General features: G+C 35.8%; 1 protein-coding gene across 2 annotated transcripts in view; it reads right to left on the reverse strand.

Annotated features, from left to right (window-relative positions):
- ZFR (zinc finger RNA binding protein) overlaps window positions 1-20,240 on the reverse strand; it is a 169,083-nt gene that overhangs the window by 13,392 nt on the left and 135,451 nt on the right. For both annotated transcript variants that reach the window (XM_084881002.1, XM_084881003.1), the window contains 8 exons: window positions 18,551-18,670; window positions 17,525-17,670; window positions 13,594-13,756; window positions 12,432-12,637; window positions 11,561-11,711; window positions 9,750-9,891; window positions 5,098-5,195; window positions 4,141-4,236 (listed from right to left, as the gene is read on the reverse strand). In XM_084881002.1, the coding sequence (XP_084737128.1) occupies window positions 4,141-4,236; window positions 5,098-5,195; window positions 9,750-9,891; window positions 11,561-11,711; window positions 12,432-12,637; window positions 13,594-13,756; window positions 17,525-17,670; window positions 18,551-18,670 (1,122 nt within the window). The remainder of the gene's footprint in view (window positions 1-4,140; window positions 4,237-5,097; window positions 5,196-9,749; window positions 9,892-11,560; window positions 11,712-12,431; window positions 12,638-13,593; window positions 13,757-17,524; window positions 17,671-18,550; window positions 18,671-20,240) is intronic.

A 20,240-nucleotide genomic window follows, 5' to 3' on the forward strand; every position in this document is an offset into this window, starting at 1 on the left:
CTTTAATCTATTTGTAATTTTAAATTAATTTTTAATTTTATAAACACTAGATGTATAATTTATCCTGGTAAAAACCAAACATTACAGTTCTATATTCTAAACATCCCTTCCACCTCAGAAACAACCACTAGTAGATTAGAATATATTCTGCTAGGAGCTTTTGCTAGGTATTTATATATATATACATACACTTGTAGAATATAAAATTTGATTGGAAAAAAAAAAAGTTCTGAAAGAAAGCACTGCTTTCTGACCTAAAATACATGAGGAGTTTATAAGTAGAACAGACAACCCAGAAGTCATAAAGCATTATGGAGCTAGAATTTGTAAAAAAAATTTTAAATTTTTTTATATAGCAAAAATTCCATAAAGTTGTAAAGCAAATAAAAAGAGAAAGTAATTTTCCAATACAAACAAGAGATAATTTCTTAAAAAAAAAAAAAAAAAAAGATATAAATTATTAAGAAAATGTTGAGTATCAAAGGAAATGGCAGTTAAATAGAAAAATAATTACAAATGCCAGGAATCACTCAAAGAAATGAGCATTAAAAAGGAGACATGGTGCTTTACTTATTATACTAGAGGCCCAGTGCATAAAATTCGTGCATGGGGCAGGGGAGCTGTCCCTCAGTCCAGTCTGCATCCTCTCCAATCTTGGACCCCTCAGGGGACCCTTGGATCCCTTTCACAATCTGGGTCTGCTGGCTCCTAACCACTTGCCTGCCTGCCTGATCGACCCTAACCGCTTCTGCCTGCCAACCTGATTGCCCCCTAACCACTCCCTTGCCGGCAGGATTGACACTTAACTGCTCCCCTGCTGGCCTGATCACCCACAACTGCCCTCCCTGCCAGCCATCTTGTGGCAGCCATCTTGTGACAATGTCACATGAGGGCATGACACCACCTAGGATTTTATTATATAGTTAGTAAGTATAATGACATCCCACAGTGAGTGAGGGCATCTAACAGTGTTTGGAAGTTTTGGCACATGTTCTTTGACCTTGGAATTGCAGCCCTAGTAATTTATCATGGGCATGCTGGTAGTACTTACAAAAGTTTGACAAAATGGAATAGCAAAACACTACAAACCTAAATGTCCACTAAATAGACACCAATAAATAAAATATGGCATCTCCATACAAAGTCCACACAGAGAATGAGGCGTCCTTCTTAAAAAGCTCCAAGGTAGAGAGAATCCAAGATGGCTGCACAGGTAAACACCTAGCCGCAGCCGCACACAACAATTTCAATAAAATACAACTAAAATATAAAATGGACATTACCCAGAATTACAGGAAAGTCGAATGACTGGAAATTCTACAACGAGAAGCAAGGAAAAAACCAGAAGGAAGAGCAGAGGAGCTGTAAAAGCCTAAGGTACAGAGAAACACGGCGCGCATGGAGAGGCAGTCCCCGAGGCGCGCACATTGTGCGCAGAGGACGGACTGTTGACTCTGCTGCCAGATTGCCCTGGCGGGAAGGAGACAAAGGCTTCGGACTGTGGTGGGCCCCAGTTCCGACTCCTCTGAACCCCAGTTCTAGGCCAGACCCCGGGGACCCAGGCTCAAACAAAGGGAGCTGGGCTGTAAGGTGGAACCCCGGGGGAGCGGCTAAAGGAGGTCCCGGAGGCGCGCACATTGTGCGCAGAGAAGAGACGGTTGGCTGTGCCACAGGATTGCCCTGGTGGGAAGGAGACAGGGGCTCCAGACTGCTCTGAATGCCACCTCCAACCCCACTTTCAACTGAACTGAACCCCAGTTCCGGGCTCATTGGGGGAGAGGCTAGACTGTTTGGTAGCAGGCGAAAATCGAGGACACCTTTCTCTCAGAGGTGCTTGCAGCGAGTACTGAAGGACCCTGGCAATTACTGAGACTCAGGAACCGCATAGGGCGTGGCTGACGGAAGCCAAGCCTGTAGGCTCCACCCTGAAACTCCGCCCCATCAGGGAAGCGGCGAAAATGCCAAGACAACGAAATAGATAACAAACGAAAGAAATGGAGGACAAAAAGCGACTGGATATAGAGTTCAAAACCACACTTATAAGGTTGTTCAAGAATCTCCTAGAAAAGAGTGATAAAATAAACGAGACCTATGAGGATATGAAAAGGAATCAACTAGAAATAATAAGGGATCAACAAGAAATAATAAGGGATCAACAAGAAACAAAGAATGCATTGTCTGAAATAAAAAATATTATAGAGTCCTAAAAACATAATGGAAGACCGCGAGAATCAAGTCAAAGATTTGGAACATAAAGAGCCAGAAGACAGTCCTCCACAGAAGCAAGAAGGCAAGAGAATCCAGAAAATTGAAGATAATGTAAGAAACCTCTGGGACAACTTCAAGCGAACCAACATCAGAATTATGGGGGTCCCAGAAGATGAGAGAGAGCAAGATATCGAAAACATACTGAAAGAAATAGTGACAGAAAACTTCCCCCACCTGGTGAAAGAATTAGACTTAAAAGTCCAGGAAGCGCACAGAACTCCAAACAAAAGGAATCCAAATAAGACCACACCAAGACAAATCATAATTAAAATTCCAAGAGCAAAAGACAAGAGAGAAAATATATATTAAAAGCAGCAAGAGCAAAGAAGGTAGTTACCTATAAAGGAGCACCCATACGATTGTCAGCTGATTTCTCAACAGAAACCATGCAGGCCAGACGGGAATGGAAAGAAATATTCAAGGATATTATGAATATCCTTGATGAATAGTAAGAACCTACAGCCAAAGATAATCTATCCAGCAAAGCTATCACTCAGAATCGAAGGCCAGATAAAGAGCTTCACTAATAAAAAAAAAAAGCTAAAGGAGTTCATCACCACCAAACCAGAATTATATGAATTGCTGAAGGGGGTTCTTTCAGAAGAGAAAGTAAATAAAGATAAAAATTATGAACAACAAATACGTAACTATCAACAAATGAATCTAAAAACCAAGGAAATTAAAAAAAAAAATCTGATGAACAATATTAACTGTTGAATATAATAGAATCAGAGGTATGGAAAGGGAGTGAACTGACGATTCTTGGGGAAAAGGGGAGAGGGGGATGTGGGAAGAGACTGAACATAAACTGTGCACCTATGGATGAGGACAATGGGGGGTGGGGAAAGGGCAGAGGGTGGGGTGGGAATCTGGTGGAGGAGAGCAATGGAGGGAAAAAAGAGGAACATTTGTAATAATATGAACAATAAAGATTTATTAAAAAAAAACACAAAACAATAAATAAAATAACCTCACAAAAAAAAACAAAAAAAACTCCAAGGTATAATATATTTTGTTAAGCATGCTGCAAATAATGAAAATATCATGATCACTCCTGTGAGAGGGAGGGAGGGAGACGGACTTATGCTAACGCGGGCTATTTGACTCACAAATCCAATCCAAATTGAAACCAAAGGGTTCAATTATATTTTTGAATGAACCCTCTCTATCTGAATTTGTTCTATTCAAGAACCAAAGTGGTTCAAATATCAGTGGGATACTTGTGCATATATAAAAACATATGTGATGTGTATGCATGCCCTTTATCCTTGGAAGAAATCACAACAAACTGTTAAGATATAACCTGCCTTTAATCACTTCCTATTTTGTGCCTTTCTGCATTATATGAATGTCCTACCATTATATACATTACTAGAGGCCCAAGGCATAAAACTCATGCAAGGGGCTTGGCCCTGGAGCCCCAGCTGCCTCATGGCCCCACTCCTCACCCATTGGTCATTCCGAATGATTGTCCTGGAAGATTGTCCCAGAAGGTTGTTATGCTATATTGTCTAATTAGCATATTATCTCTTTATTATAGGATTTCTGAATAATCTATCTATCTGAATTTTTAAAATTCCTAACCATTACCCATTATTTAAAAGAAAAGTGTCAACAGAACCCTGCAAAGGGAGATTAACAGCTCATTTCTAGTCTTTGTACTGCTATTATATAAAAGCCAATTAATAACTACTATCACTGTGAGACCTGAAGAAAAAAAAAAAATGCAAAAAAGAAACATTTTAAGTTTAGTTTTTTAAATACTAAATTCTTAGAAAATTAAATGCCCAGGGCTACTAGTGAGACTATAAACACTGCAGAAGTATTTCCTAAATGTTCATTTTTGACACCATACAGTTACATACTACTTACCCAGCTTGGAAAATCAGACCAAGTTGGAACTCGCTGACAAAGGTCCCGGAGAATACGTATGATAATCACACAGGACTGCAGACCATTAGCTCTAGCCTTGAGAGCAACACAAAAACCAATTGAGTTAATCTTAGAAATATTAAAAATATCCCTTGATGAAAAAAAGTTAAAATACCGCTGTTCAATGGAAGCTCAGATAAAAATGAAACAAAAATAATCACAACTTGAAATTGGATTCAATGAGCTGCCATTTACAGCAGTATTTTATGCCAGGGTTAGTATTTAAAAGCTGGTATTTTAGGTCAAAGTAAACAGATTATACAAGAATAATATTTCTTGATACCCTGTGAACCTTGACCTGCAATCATTTAAATCAATAAACTTAAAAAAATCTGCCTACATTGGAAATAAAAGAAAAAGTAAAGAGCTAAAAAGTTTGTCTAGGGACTGAAAGGTTAAAGAAATCTGTTTGGTTTCCCTTCTGTGCCTTTGCATGACTGCAAAGTCACTAAACCAAACAGCTGCTTCCTCACCTTTCACTCCCTACACGAGTTCACTTAGAGAAAGAGGGAGGAGGGGTCTTAAAACTATACACAAAGCTTGAAACACATATTCCATTATGTAAAGCAAAGTTAATCTGCAGCCTTATGGAATATAATATATATACACAAACGTGATGTTCCTACACAAGTTAACTTTAAATATAGCTACCAAAAATAAAAATAAAATAACCCAAACTACAAAGCACTTCCCAAAACCTAAGTTCATTGTCAAATAATAGTAACTGCAATATGCAGATCTTCAAACCCAGCTTTCTATCTCAACTTGTTTTCCGTAATTTAATTTAAAATAGTGTTGCTTGGGCAATCTTCCGAAATGTTTAAACACAGTTAAACATGTTGTACTGAACTACTCTCTCATAAGGCTACAATAGAAAAGTAAAATGATGTTCCGAACCTGGAACCACTTAGCGTGGCGGAGAGCAGCCAGAGCGTCCAGGCATTTTTGCCTGTCCAAGACGTCCGGGGGGTCTTTCACCATACCCGAGGTTACATCTAAAATGGATTGAATTGGCAAAATGCAGTGAGGAATGGGTGTTTGACCAGGTGCGCAAGACACTTCCTTAGAGTAGCATCAGTGTCACACGAGCCATTTGAGAGTTTACCAGCACATTAACGTACCCAGAAAATTATTTTCAACAAATTTACATATTCTAACATGACGATCAAACGGAGACTTAAACTCTTAATTTAGAAATATAATAATTTCTGCAAATATCAACCCTACCCAAAAAATAAAATCCCAAGGAAGGATTACTGGACACAGTGCACCAGCACAAAGATGACAAGACAAGAGGGAACACAAAAATCCACCTTAGTAAATGAGAATGCACAAAACGCTTCTGAGTTTGTTCAGTATTTTAATTTAAATGGTCATAGGTTATTCTGGGGCTAATACAGTAAAGAATTAATGGTAAATATGGAGTGACAACAGAGTAATGATCATAGAAAAAAATAAAGAGGCAAAATGGGCACTTCTAAAAATTTAATACTTTCTCTTCTACAAGGGGATTTTTAGTTGTAAAGGAATACAAAATGCCTTTTAAAATTTCAAAGTTCCCAAAAGATATTCCGAAGAGTAACTGGAGAGAAACAATGGGTAACAGAGAAAACGGCAATAGAGACTAGCGTGGTTAAATAGAGTAAGGATAGAAATAGAAGAGATGGGATAAGCAGAGCAGTAAGTAAGGTCTAATGTTATAATAATTGATTTTAATAAGATTATTATATTAAAACATAAATGAGCTACATAAAACTTGAGAAGGAAATCTGAACCTAAACCAAGACAAGAAGTTAATTTTACAGTCTCAGCAGTAGTTGGAGGGCCAGCTTCAGATTCACCTAAACATATCTGTAAAACGTGTTTAAATGTAGCAGTAAGTGTGCTGATCAAACTGTTCACAATAGCAATTATGCCCATCAAATTCACAACTCTTGGTGATTTTATCAGTATAAATATTTTTTAAATTATAGGGAAATTATATGCCAGGCATATAATCTACTGAATTTAACAGTCTTCTGGAAAAGAGCACCAGAAGGTGCATCTAGGATATAATCAAATAAACCACCGAGGGTACCAAATGGATGAGAGGAAAAGAAGTATGTGATAAAAGAAACAGTTAAACTACTTCATTTTAAGAGTACCACTGCAACTCTGGGCAAGCTACTTGATTTCCATTCAGAAATCTTAAGAGATACTTGTCCGTATTTTGAGTAAATGATATATTAGAAGGTGTATTTTAATGATAAAGAATTATATTGCCTATTGTTAGTTCCTACTCCTAAGATAATCAGATGGCACAGATTTCTCTGAAGACAGTTTAGAAGGGAGATTTACTGATAATCAAAGAACACTGTGTCATACCCTAAGAATGAACACTAAGAGGAATCTGGGTACTCAAAAGAAACTATCAAGATAAAAATATTAGTTACTTTTAAAAGGTAATAAATAATCTCAAAACCTGCAAGACCAACTACTGAATCAAGAAATATATTGAACATAAGAAATGGGCTATTCTGAGATAAGAAACACAGAAAAGCACGGCTAACTAAGGAAGGAAAGAAGAAAGGAAAAAAGAAAAAGAAAAAAAAAATCAACCCACCCACTCCTCAAAGCAGGGTTACAGGACATGCTGAAAGACCCTCTTTCCATGTCCTAATTACTTACATTATTTGCTAAAGCTAGAATGCAAATAGATGACAGTGTGCAATCTCTTTCTAAAAATGTTTCTAAATTTCTAATGTTAATTCTTAATGTTATAATTTCTGCTAATATGTAAGAAAAGTTTTCTTTTTGGATACAAGCATTCAAACTTTAAAAACTTCAATTACTGATATAATTTCAAAGATGTCAAGACACATACTGCAATTTAAAAACAAATTAAGAGCTAGAAAATTTCTGATAGAGTGTGGATTTTTGCACCCATGTTATACTTCAAGTGGATTAACCCCTTAGATATACTGTACTAAAAGCATACTTGTTGCCTAATACCCAGTTAAAACAAAACAAATATGGGTTAATTTATTTAAAAAAAATTCTTACCCTAAATATACCATGGATATATTTCATAGAATTTAAGGGGTTAATCACTAGTTAGGAAACATGCTGTGTCCACACTATTTTATGATTAAAAGTTAATAGGAATATATTAATTTAAATTAACATGGCTATGTAAAATATATAATCCACCCAACCACTTAAAAACTAGTGTGAACACTGCTCAATTCTAGAAGACACAAAGACAAAACTGAACAGCCACACAAGGGACAAATGCCAGGCTCTGCATCCAAAATCTCTTCGTAATCAAATGGCAGGTGTGACACTGAGCTTTTGAAAACCTTGGTCAAAAATCCTTCCGATGTCTTGGCAGCAACCCCTGACAGGAATCAATCCCCTCTGCTAGAAGGCTTTGGACCGGGCCTGATAAGCGACAGGTGAAAAAACACACACACAATACTTGACTTGCTGCAGAAACACTCTGTAGCAAGGGTTAGAGCATTTTGAACATTTCAAGTCAATTAAACGTTTACTTAATATTTAACTGTCAAACACCGTAATGTAAAATAGATCTAACATGCGTTTAACAGTTATTTGGACAATTTAATAATTTCCTTTAAATAATTTTTAGCATTAAATGGGATCATTACGCATTAAAGAGGCTACCACACTATGCACAAGTCTCAAGTCTTGTGATTTACAATCACTCTTCCGGCAAAGCCTTCCTTAACCCCTGTTCTAACTCCCCAAAGCAAGCTATAGGCTTTACGTGATTTTAAGACACCGAGCATTGGAGCTGCAGTGAGAGAGAATACATACCGTTATTCTGCAGCAAGAAAGAAGCAATCTTCATAATGAAGCTAAAGAAATGGTTTACTGCACTTATCTGCAGCAAGAACACTCTATCAATGTTTCTACACTTTTGCACATCCAACTTTTCAGCTCAGTGTCTTGAAGTAAAATCTTTCAATTTTGGACTGATCATTTCTCTCAGAAATTCAGAACAATAATTCTAAATCAAGTCTGGGTCAGACAAAAATATAATTTTGTTTCCTTTAAAAGGGATAAGTTATTAAACATTCTACTACAACTATGATAACTTGACTTTAGACTCTTGCAACATAATAAAATGACTTGATACAGCACAAGTTAAACAGCCTAAATATAATTGAACAAAATATGCTCTAAAATAAAGCTAAATGGCTATACAAGTATAATTTCACCCTAACTATAGCACCATTTATTTTTAACATGATATATTAGAAGGATTTCTCCCTGATCCCTAAGAGTCATTGGCTGCATATGAATCGACCAACTTGACTCAGGAACTGTTTCCAGTAATGTCCACAGCCAGACCCTGAGTAGAAATTCATGTTCATATAAAAGATTCTTTGTACAAAATCCATTTATTTTTAAGGTGCAAAGCTTATAGAACATACAACTCCTGATATGGTCTATACACAAAGTATGCAAAATTAGACAAGTCTCCCAATGACGTTTAAATGAAACGTTCTTTTTCTGGGTAGTAAAATCCCAGTGCTTTAAAAAAAAAAAAAATTGCTTTGCTGTAAGAAAACAAATTTAAAGTGACAGTAATTGAGAGCCTACTGATGCTATTTTAGACAAAATTTAACATTCAATATATAGTATTCTTTTCTTCTACACATATCACAAAGAACTACTAGTGTAGACTTTAACTCCATAATCAACAACAGCATGAAAGGAAACAAAGTAAATTTTATCTGACCCATAAAACAACAGAACCAACATATGGCAGACACCGACCATGCTTTTTGGCTTAAGCTTTTGAAGCTTTGAAAATGTTACAGAACAGTCCCTAAAGCAACATTGCTGGCACCAGCAGGATTTCACATTCTACAATTGTAAAGTAAATCCTGAACTCTACTAGAACTCACTAACTATACCTACCCCGTTTGTTTTTCAGTATCGCTAGTATAATAGAGGGCTCAAATGCCCGTATCTATTAATACATGCAATAGGATACTCTGCATTTATGAAAGTGCTCCAAACCAAAGAACAACCTCAGAGAACTAGAAATATTATTTTCACAGGACAAGCCAAATCCATGATTACATATATAACAATGCCTTTAAAAATATAACTTATGAGTGTTTAACCAATTTTACTTCTGAAACTCTTGTCTTTTTTGTAAGACAAGGCAAGAACAAGAACTTCTTAAAAGAAGTTAAATTTGTGACCCCTTACAGGCTACATTTTATTTTTTCACGTGTTGCGACTATGCCAGTAAGAATAATTTTGAACTTTTTTCCAGAAATCTGAGGTTAGCAAGAAAAGAAAAAAATCAAGAAAATCAGTAATACCATGAGTGTTTTAAATAAAAGTACATTACTAAAAAGAACATTTACTTTCTGCGAAATGATGGTAAGTAAAACTGATTGCTATATTAAATCAAATCCATCAAATTCATATGTAATGCCAGCATGTTGCCTTCCAGGGCTTAATGCCATCTCAAAGAGTAGGTAAATGGAAAAAAAGTTAATAGAAAGTAGAAAGTTTAATGGCTTCCCAACCTCCTTCCCTCATGTTTTCTTCTCGAATAATTGGAGATGTTAGGGTGATGGTGACTTGCATTTTGGGTTCCACACATGAATTCAAAATGATTGCCGCTTCAGACACAGCACATTTTATGTCATACTTCTCAGGACTGATAACCTATGGAATGAAGAGAGTAATATCACCTGGACCTTTACATGACCAGACCAAGCAGTTTCATCAATGCGCTTTCGTCTTTTCACTACCACCACCATTTATAACAGGGCTCCTCAAACTTTTTAAAGTGGGGGCCAGATCACGGTCCCTCAGAGAGCTGGAGGGCCGGACTATGTGAACTACTAATCCCTACTGTAACACCTCGGCTGCGCTCACTGCCCAAAAAACCTGGCGGGCAGGATCAGACTCCTCTGCGGGCCGCATGTGGCCCACGGGGCCGTAGTTTGAAGACCCCTGATTTATAAGGACCAGATCACAGGCTGCGCCCGGGGAAGCCTCGCTTTGTGTGAAAAGAGCATTGAGTTATCTCTCCACTTTCCTTCTAGAATTGTTTGAGTTTCCTTATGTCTGTTTCCGTAAAATGGGGACAGTAATTCTACCTTAAAGGACTGTTGGAGGAATAAATGAATTAAACACTTAAAGCAGTACTAGCCTGGTACATACATAGTAAGTGCGATATAAACGTTAACAATGACAATGATGATGAAGTATTCTATTTCCCTTGTTTATCCACTTGCACAATAAGTGGATTGGTTTGGAAAACATATTCTGCTTTTCTCTTATTTAACTGTTAACCAGTTAAGATATAGCATTGTCTGCTTTGTGGTTTTACTAAGATGTTTCTTGCAAATTTGCATGGTTCTTTCAAGGACCTCAAACGTCTTCTTTGCTCTCCTCATTGTTCTAGCAGTCTCAATAGAGTACCGGTAAGAAGCAGACAATGCCAATTCTGCTGGTTCCTAATACTTAGGAGACTCATCCACAATAAGAAACTTCTTTGGAACAACGGTAACACAAAGTAGACAACAGCTGAAGCTCAATCGTGAGCTTCATTATTCCTTGCTATAGTTGCTCGGCCTGTGGTCAGGTACTATTTATTCTGACTAATTACAATATCAATAAAATGCCAGTCCTTGGATTTAGAATTCTAATTAAATTGCAAGGCTTTACACATGAAATTATTCAAGGAATCTGTATTTTAAATCTCAGCCTGAGATTCTAACAAGCTAATTTATAAATATTAAAAAATTCAAACAATTGCTTTCGTAGAACCAATAGGGGCTATTCTATTAATTGTGTATTGCCATGGTTTAATAAATGGACACCAGGGGAGGAGTTCCTACTATTACAATATGGAGAAAACTGAAAATAACTACAATAAACGAGGGAAATTCAAATCAGAAAGCTTACTTTCTTAATTATATTTTATTAAAAACAAGCATTCAAATAAATAGGCAAGAGGTTCATGATTTTTTTAAAAGTTAAGCTTGCTATACATGGCCTTTGTTTAAAAAAATCACTTTCTGTTCTGAACTGCCTTCTCTCTGATGACTCAAATCTTAGAAAAAGAACACAAAGAGGACATGCAATTTTACATTTTAGAATAAATTCCTAACATGGCTTCATGCCAGTTACAAACACTATAAAACCTAAAAAGACAAAGTAGAAAATAACCCTACTAATTCGCACAACCAAGAATAAAAACTCAATATGGAAAGTGAAGCCAAAACCTTAAAGGCTGGCTTAGGTTTAAGCTGAAACAGTAAGCCAGTTCTGCCAAAAACGTTTGAACCAGACCAGGGGTAAAAACGAACATTTCCATAACACTTACAGCAAGCTGTTTCGGTAGGTTTTCTGCAATACGGCTTAATAATGTCTTTGAAGGTTTCTCTGAGCACAGCAAAACAAGGTTGACATTTCTATCTCCTCGGAGAAGTAATCCTTTTGCCAGTACTCCCACTCGCAAAACTCCTTTTAAAGCTCTGCAATAAAATCAAATTATATTATGACATTTCTCAACCAGAACCATGATGGTCTTTGAACATACATAGTAAATTAAATAACTTTCGATACTATTCAATTTTCCATCAACTACAGTATAAACACATTCAATATGTGTAGAAGTACCTTTCATTTATTTAAGAAATATAGATAAATAAATGAAGAGTTATCATAGGGAGAACTGAAAAACAAAGAACATTAACACTTCTGTGTCACATTTTACAAATTAGAGTAAGAGTCATTTCTAATACCATACAAAAATATTTCCAAATAAAGGGAACATGAAAAGTTAATGTAAAACTTGAAAGAAGTTGCAAAAACTTGAGTTTATTCAATTTTTATGGTCAATGCATTAAGGAAAGAAGTGGATAAAACAAAGGCTGAATATAAGACAAATACAGTAAGTAAATAAAAACTAGCAGCAGATGAATGCAACTGGAAAACTACAAAGGCAGCTTTGAAAAAAACCTCAAAATAGTTTTATATGTATTTAAACAAAATGTGTAAATTTAGAGGCTGGAGATTGTATGGAATTGTGTATCTCTCATTTTGGCAAAAAAGAGGTGAATACACTAGGCATCTAATGTAACAATAAGCATGTAGATGCACACCAGAGTTTTCAGTCTCCAACTTTTCATTCAAATGTAAGTCCATGTAAGGAATAGCAAAACTATACAAAATAGATAACTCTGAAGACACACCTGTCTTTACCTCCCTCTTTCTTATCATCTCCTTCTTTGTTCTTGCTCTTCTCATGTTCAGACAAGCTGTCTGAAACAAGTTTTAAAGCACGTTCAGTGATAGAAACAATTTTCTGAACTGCCTGTAATTCCTCTTCAGTTGGGTAAATGGTTGCATGTTTTGTCATTACATAACGGTCATCAGATGAGTCAGGACGTCGTAAAGGCTACAGAAAAAAAAGTTACTTCATTTAAAAAAATGTTTCCTGGGCAAAAGTAAATTATTATTTTAAAAATACACATTTTCATCATATCTTCTCAATAACAAGGTTGATTATGCAAAAATGTCCATTTAAAACTATCTTCTCCTTTTTTCCACTTCAGTAAAAACAAAAATGCAAACTATGGAAAGTTATACTACCCAGAATATGTAAGTTTATACACACACATTGCCTCAAAACAAATAAAATTATAATACATGATATTTCAAGTTACAATACTTTTTTACTCAACTTTAAAAACCAGTGATTCAGAATTTTTTTGCTTTTAATAAAATGTTTTACTGCTGCTTATTCTGTGTAAAGACAAATAAAAAAGGTTAAAAAGGAGGAATTGGTTTTCTTCTAAGTGCTCTCCAGAAAACAAAACAAGCAAAAAGACCCTCTTGTTTTCTGTAGTCTGAGCTTCTAGGAAATGTTCCTCACCCCACAGAGGTCTCTTCTTTCATCCAGACTCCACACATTCTGAGATGCCGGTCTTTCCTCTAGTTTTCCTAAAGCACCAACTAGTTATGTACTACCCCTGATCCTGGACTCAATTCAGAAGTAGAAGTAGGTTTTAGATAGTCAGGATTGAAGGAAAAAATATTCTAAACCACCGGTAATGGCAAGATAATCAGTTCCTGCTGATCTCATCTAAACAACAAAGGCAAGACAATCTCTGACTGAAGAAGCTCTACTCCCATTTAGCTTATGCTGAAGGAAATGATTCATGGAAATTCTATGAAGTCCTTATATATAAAGACAGGTGCTAAGAACCTGTAATAAAGGGGAGGATTGGAAATCAGATGAATATACATTGAGATTACAAGATTAATAAGGCTAAGAACTGGCTCCCCAAAACTGTGATCCTCTAATGCCGAGCTTCTATGTGTTCCCCCCACATACACGAAGTGGACACTCACTGCGGGCCCCTGTGGCTGAGGAGGCATGCCTGGTCGGACTCCGAGAAGGCCCAGCGGACCTGGGGGACCATGAGGGTAGCCACCATCAGGCATTCGGCGGCGATCATCCCAGTGGTGCTGCTCTTCCTCCATTCTTCTCCAGTACATGTCCTCTTCATAACGTCTGAAACACAGAGAGTGGCGTTACAAGCCTATAAGAAAATTACAACACTCCCAGTCAACCTGGCTAACACCTTTCTTTTTCTCCTCTGATTTCCTTTGTATGCTTTCATTTAAGTAACAGAAGTGAATATAAATAAAAAGAGAAAGTGAGAATACAAAGAGAAACACTAAACAAAATTTCAGTCTAAGGTCAAAGTTGAAAGAACAGCATCAGGACTCTCAGTTCCTTCCAACCTCTCCCTCTTCTCTTTAAGGGAAAATTTGTTAACTAAATACCTGCCTAAAGGATCCAGACCAATAATGTGTGTGCATGAAAGATCCAAAGCAAACATTTAGAAATTTCTTCATGTACCCAAAAAAAGTGCTCTCTCCTGATTATTTGTTTTTCTATTTAGAGAGAAACTCTTAAGACTACCTTTAATTTTTCCCTCTAGGTTACAGTAGAAACAAAGACATTTCTCTACTATGTTCTGTAAGTGTTAGTTCAGATTTAAAAATACCATGTATACCAAATAAAACACTCATGGGCTGAACTTGGACCGTGGACAGCTAATAGAGTCTCTGCTTTAATGGCCAACACTTCCTAACTTCTTTCTATCTTCATTTTCAGCTTCATACTAGGAAATCAATAACTCCCAAGGGAAATCAATTTTTTTTTTTTTAAACAATAAGCTTTTACTACATAAAATTTTTAAAATACAAAACATAAGAAGTATGCTCCTCAAGTAGTATGCGCCTCCACTGTAGAAACTACCAATTCTGTCAGGCTGAGAACACAGTGCTTTGTAGGTCATCCAACTTAGAAACACAGGTTCAATGTTATTTTGGCTTTGAGAGGGGAAAAAAACAGTTTGAAGACTCTCAATGCCAAATACTATTATTATTAGCAAATAATCAGTTTTGAACAGTTATTACAAAAGATGTTTAAATAAATAAGGGCAGGGAACTTTATCCGTTGTTTACCGATTCATACTCAATGCCAAATACTTCAGGCACATAGTAGGTGCTTAAATAAATATATATCAGTGAAGAGAAATTAACTAAATACAGGAATAAAGAATTTATTATTATCCATGATTCTCTCTCATCATTGATGTTTCTATCTCCCCCTCTACCTTCCTCTCTGAAATCAATAAAAATACATTTTAAAAGGTTGATATATAAATGAAAAAAGAGGGTTATAAAATATGCACATTATGCTTTTATTCATATTTTTTAAAATTACATTTTAAAAATAGCCCACAAATACTCATGGCAGCAGTATTCATGAAGTACAAAAGCGGAAACACAAATGTCCATCAACTGATAAACAAAATGCCATACAACCATAAAAACGAATGAAGTATTGACATACTCAATAAGATGTATGAATCTTGAAAACATCAATGGTAATTGAAAGTAGCTAGACAAAAAAAAAAATCAATGTATGATCCCATTTATATGAAATCTCCAGAACAGGCAAATCTCCCAAGACAGACAGAAGTGTGCAAATGGTTGCCTACGGAGAGAAGGAGGGTTTGGGGGAAATAGGCAGTGGTTGCGAAAGGGTTCGTGATTTTTTTGGGAGGTGATGACAATGCTCTGAAGTTGATTGTGGGGATGACTGCATAACTGTAAATATATGTGAACAATACCATTTAAAGATATGACACTTAAACCAATGACAATGAATATCTCTCTGGATGATATGTTTCTCATTTCTCCTTCCCTGTAGCCCCCAGGGGTCTTCAAACTACGGCCAGCGGGCCACATGCAGCCCCCAGGGGAGTCTGATCCGGCCCGCCAGGTTTTTTGGGCAGTGAGCGCAGCCAAGGTGTTACAGTAGGAATTAGTAGTTCATATAGTCCGGCCCTCCAGCTCTCTGAGGGACCGTGATCTGGCCCCCACTTTAAAAAGTTTGAGGACCCCTGCGCCTAAACTTTCTAGAATAAGCTTTCTTCTTAAGAAACACACTGAGTTGTATTGAAAAAAAATTGCCGCATTCCTATGACCCAGAACTGATCCCCTTTCCTCGCTGAGTGATGAGCGTGTGCTGCCTGCACTACAGCTTGGAATTTGACGTCTCAGAAGCACAGGCCCTGCTGGCTTGGTACTTTGGCCTGGAAGAGTGTGGGCTCCTCTACACCCTCTACATCACCCAGAGGAGGGGGAGAAAGATACCATGTTTTAAAATTCCAGTACTGTTATGATTATTTTAAAATTACTAGCCACCAACACTAAAGAACAGATTAGGGGAAAATTGAATTTCTGTTTTTGGCAGTAATTCCACACTTCTTGATTTTTAAAATGATTTGTAATTGAAGCTTCTTATTAACTTGACAGTTGCATCATATGAAGAAATGAGAGAAGTTGTCATTAGATGATAAATTTTAGGGAATCTAGGTGGTTTGGAGAACTTCATTTGATGTTTCATTACAGCTAGTTGATGTCATTGAGGGTGAAATTACTCAGGTTTAATTAGCTGTGTGCCAGGAATTACTTTTACTTGATAAATGCAGCCTCTCCTTAAATCCATTACTTTTAATAGTTAAGTGCCCAGACTGTTTTGTCAGTATAGCTGCACAGAAAATATATTGTCAGTCACTGGAGGCCGACTGGGCGCTTAACGTGTTCAAGAGGTGAAAACAGTGAGTATTTGCATTCGAAGCCACAAAGATCTTTTGGTATAAGAGATCTTTGGACCAACTAGCTAAGATAGAGGACTAGTTATAGTGAAATTAAAACGATTTACTAGCCTTAGTTTGCTTTTATTTCCTTCTAAGACTATCAGCAGAAGTGCGAGGTTACCTCCCGCAATTACTTCATCATTTAGATAGGTATTGCTACCTGACACCAGGGAATGCTGACAAATCTTGAAAATCAGTATTAAACAGATGCCAACAAGAAACCCCACTTCTTGTAAGCTATTTGGGAAGGAGCACCTTATATGCAAACCCTGGAATAACTTCTCGCTTCTCAGACATGTTAGGCAGCACTTAGGATTCCTCATTTGTGAGAACCACCCTTCAATAAAACGAAAGGGGTGTGGTGGTGGGAGCCCAGACCACTTGGTTAAACATGTTTTTGACAAGTTGGAAAAGATGAAATGAATTCTTAGAATACCATTTAGCATGGCCGAAGTATGAGGTATATGATCTGTATAGGATGTTCCCTCAAAATTATTTATTACTAATGCTTTAAACTCCAAAGTAAATAAACGTTCATTTAAAATGGAGTTCACTGGACCGATTTCCCCTTTAATATTAGATAGGAATATTCTTTATCAGAGATTTAGAACACAAGTTTTGTGAACTGATAAAATAAACCCCACAAATGTAAATATATAAGAATGTTTATTTGTTGCACATAACTTTTTAGTATAAAATAAATGTTTAAGTTACCCGTGGAAAAGAAACAAAAAAAACACACTAAGATGTCTAGGCTCTACCAAATTTTATATTCAATATTTTTAGCATGTGGCCAAATGTTCTATTTTGCTTGTTTTAAACTGGGGCATTTATTTATAACATTAAACTATTTCTTCACATATTTAATACATATAAGATACACTTAATCACATATTTCCTAATACCAAAGCCATAGTCAAATATTAGAATAGCCAATAACTTAACTTAATGCATGTCTTTTCTGCCCCTAGGATTTTCCTGAGAAGTGAAAATTAAAAGTACATGAAATAAATCTGGACCACTTTATGGGAGTCACACACTCAGAATAGCAATGTTTTTAAGAAGGCTGAGTCACTTATGCTGATAAAAGTGAAAGAAATCACCTCATTTCCATTCTCCAGCGCTCTTCTTCTTCTCGTCTCCGCCAATACTCCTCTTTTTGCATTTGCTTCCTCATTTTCTCTTCTTGAATCTTTCTTGCTCGAATACTGGGCTTTACTTCTACTTGCAAATCTGGATTGACTTTTTTCTGTTAATACAAACAAGACATTTCAAAAACTAGCACCCCCTTCCAACAATCTACACATACAATCCCAGATATTCTTCGTCATAGAGATTTTTTAGTTACAAATTTCCTATTATATAAGAGTAAATTCAGCATATAAGTTGAATCAGAGGAAAGATTCAGAATATATTAATAAATATTCATTTTCCCCCAGCCCCTAAAATTCTTAATTATTCCAAGTTTAAAATTATATACACTTAGTATGTAAAAAGTGCATGCCTTAGTGCTGACCAATAGAAGAGATCCTTAGGGGATAAATGGATATTTAACTTTTCTTTATTTTTTTATAAATAGGTAATTCTAAATGTCTAAGTGTGGAATTAAGAAGTTTCTTTTCATAAAAAAGTATTGGCCTTTAACAATTTAATTTCGCCACCCTCATGTTTAAAAGAGAAAACATGGATCTAATGCATTAGATTAGTCCAGTCTAAGTAAAAACTTTACATGTAATATTTATATTTAACTTCATGCTTGAAGTGTTTTCAATGAAGAATTCCTTATCTCAAAATTCATTTTAGTGGGAATTCTACCAAGATAAAGTAGGTAAATGGAGACCTGGCACTTCTTTCAAAACACTTCATTATGTGAAAACTTATCTTTATATGATTACATGATCAAGCAATGTTATAATTTAGCTACAGTCACTGAGAATGATGAAATATGGTTATAATCTTCTTTCCTACATATAACAAACTGAACAGAAAAATCAAACATCTGAATCTAAGTGAGACATAATATGCTAATCTTGGTTTGGGAATTCATGGACTCATTGAGTTATGTTTAAAATCTTTATTTTACATCTAGAATGTTAAAAAAATAAAAAAAAGTTGAAATTTTTACTCACTTTATATTGAAGTCTGTGTCTTCGGCCTTTTAAGTGCATTTCCTTAGCGTTGGGGTCATTAAAGCTGCACTCGCACAATTTACAATGGAATCGAATTACTTTTCCCTCATCATTTCGTACCTTGATGTAGGGGGAAAACCCAACATTATAATGGAAATGTTACAGTTGAAGATTTCATTCACATGGCCTCCCAGATTCACTGATAAAAATAATTTTGTGAAAAATTAAGTTTGAAATGAAGGAAAAAAATAGGCAATATCTAAAATTTTTAAAAAGGATGATCTATAAAAACAAACTGTTAGAATTTTCTAACTGTAGCATTAGCATACAAGATGTTAGCATGTATTTGCTTTTGAAATTAACTGTAATTTTAATAACTTTATCTGTATGTAACATTTAAAAACAATTAGATACCTTAAATGCTCTTAAAAATAGTTACTGAATATCAGGTACTATTATTGGAAATGAAGATAAAGATGATTAAAGATAAAGCTCAAGATTTTATACATGTAACTTTGTGGAAAAATCAAAGCCAATTTTTTCTAACAGTACAACCAGTTAGGAAGACAAGTAATTGGAATCTTATTAAGAAGTTTATAATGAATACTATGTTCAAATTGTTAGGGGAAGTTTTAAAGACTGGCTTTGAATGCATCTATCTGAAGTTTGGAATTACTTGAACCCAACATAACGTGAGAAAAAGGATAAAGGAACAAATATTTACCAAAAATCTACACTATGCTAGGCACTTTATTTCATTCAATCTTCACAACTTTGTTGGAGAATAGCCAAATTTTATAGATGTAGACACTGAATTTCAGAGAACTTATATGTTCTACAATAAAGAGTAAAGTCTAGTGCTACATCACTCTATGTTACAGTCTTTCTACTAACCGCAAATATTTATATCATGACTCTCTGATGTTCCCTCACTCCTCTACCTACTGAGCTTACTTTTCTAAAAAACAGGAATAATTTTCTAATCAGCTTGGAAAACCAAATAAACAGGATCTTTAAATTAATAACCCTGCCCAGCCAGTGTGGTTCAGTGTACTGAATATTAACCCATGCACCAAGAGATCACTGGATCAATTCCTAGTACAGGCACATGCAGGTTTTGGGTTCTAATCCCAGGAGGGGATGTACAGAAGGCAGCTGATCAATGATTCTCTCATCTTTAATGCTTCTCTCTCTCCCCCTTCCTCTCTCTGAAATGAATAAAAATATATTTAAATAAATAAATAAATAAATAAATAAATAAATAAATAAAATAAGCAAAGCTAATTTTACACATGAAACTAAGTGATTGTTAGGGGGGAAAAATTGGCTTTCTTTGTCAAAATTTTGGTGCTCACAATTTTTAAAATTTTATATTCAGGGCAGTTGAAAGATATAAGAATGTCTACCAAATAAATGGAGAGTTACTTTGCTGTTTTAGCAGAGAAAGAGATAACAAAATACTGTAATGTTACTTAGACAAGCTTAAAAGGCATGCTTTTTTTTTTTTTTTTTTTTTGATTTTACACAGAGAGGAATTGCGAGGGAGAGTTAGAAACGTCGATGAGAGAGAAACATCGACCAGCTGCCTCTTGCACACCCCCCACTGGGATGTGCCCGCAACCAAGGTACGTGCCCTTGACCGGAATCAAACCCGGGACCTTTCAGTCCTCAGACCAACACTCTATCCATT

Source organism: Pipistrellus hanaki (genome assembly GCF_964339955.1).
Source record: "Pipistrellus hanaki genome assembly, chromosome: 4".
NCBI classification, from domain to species: Eukaryota; Metazoa; Chordata; class Mammalia; order Chiroptera; family Vespertilionidae; genus Pipistrellus; species Pipistrellus hanaki.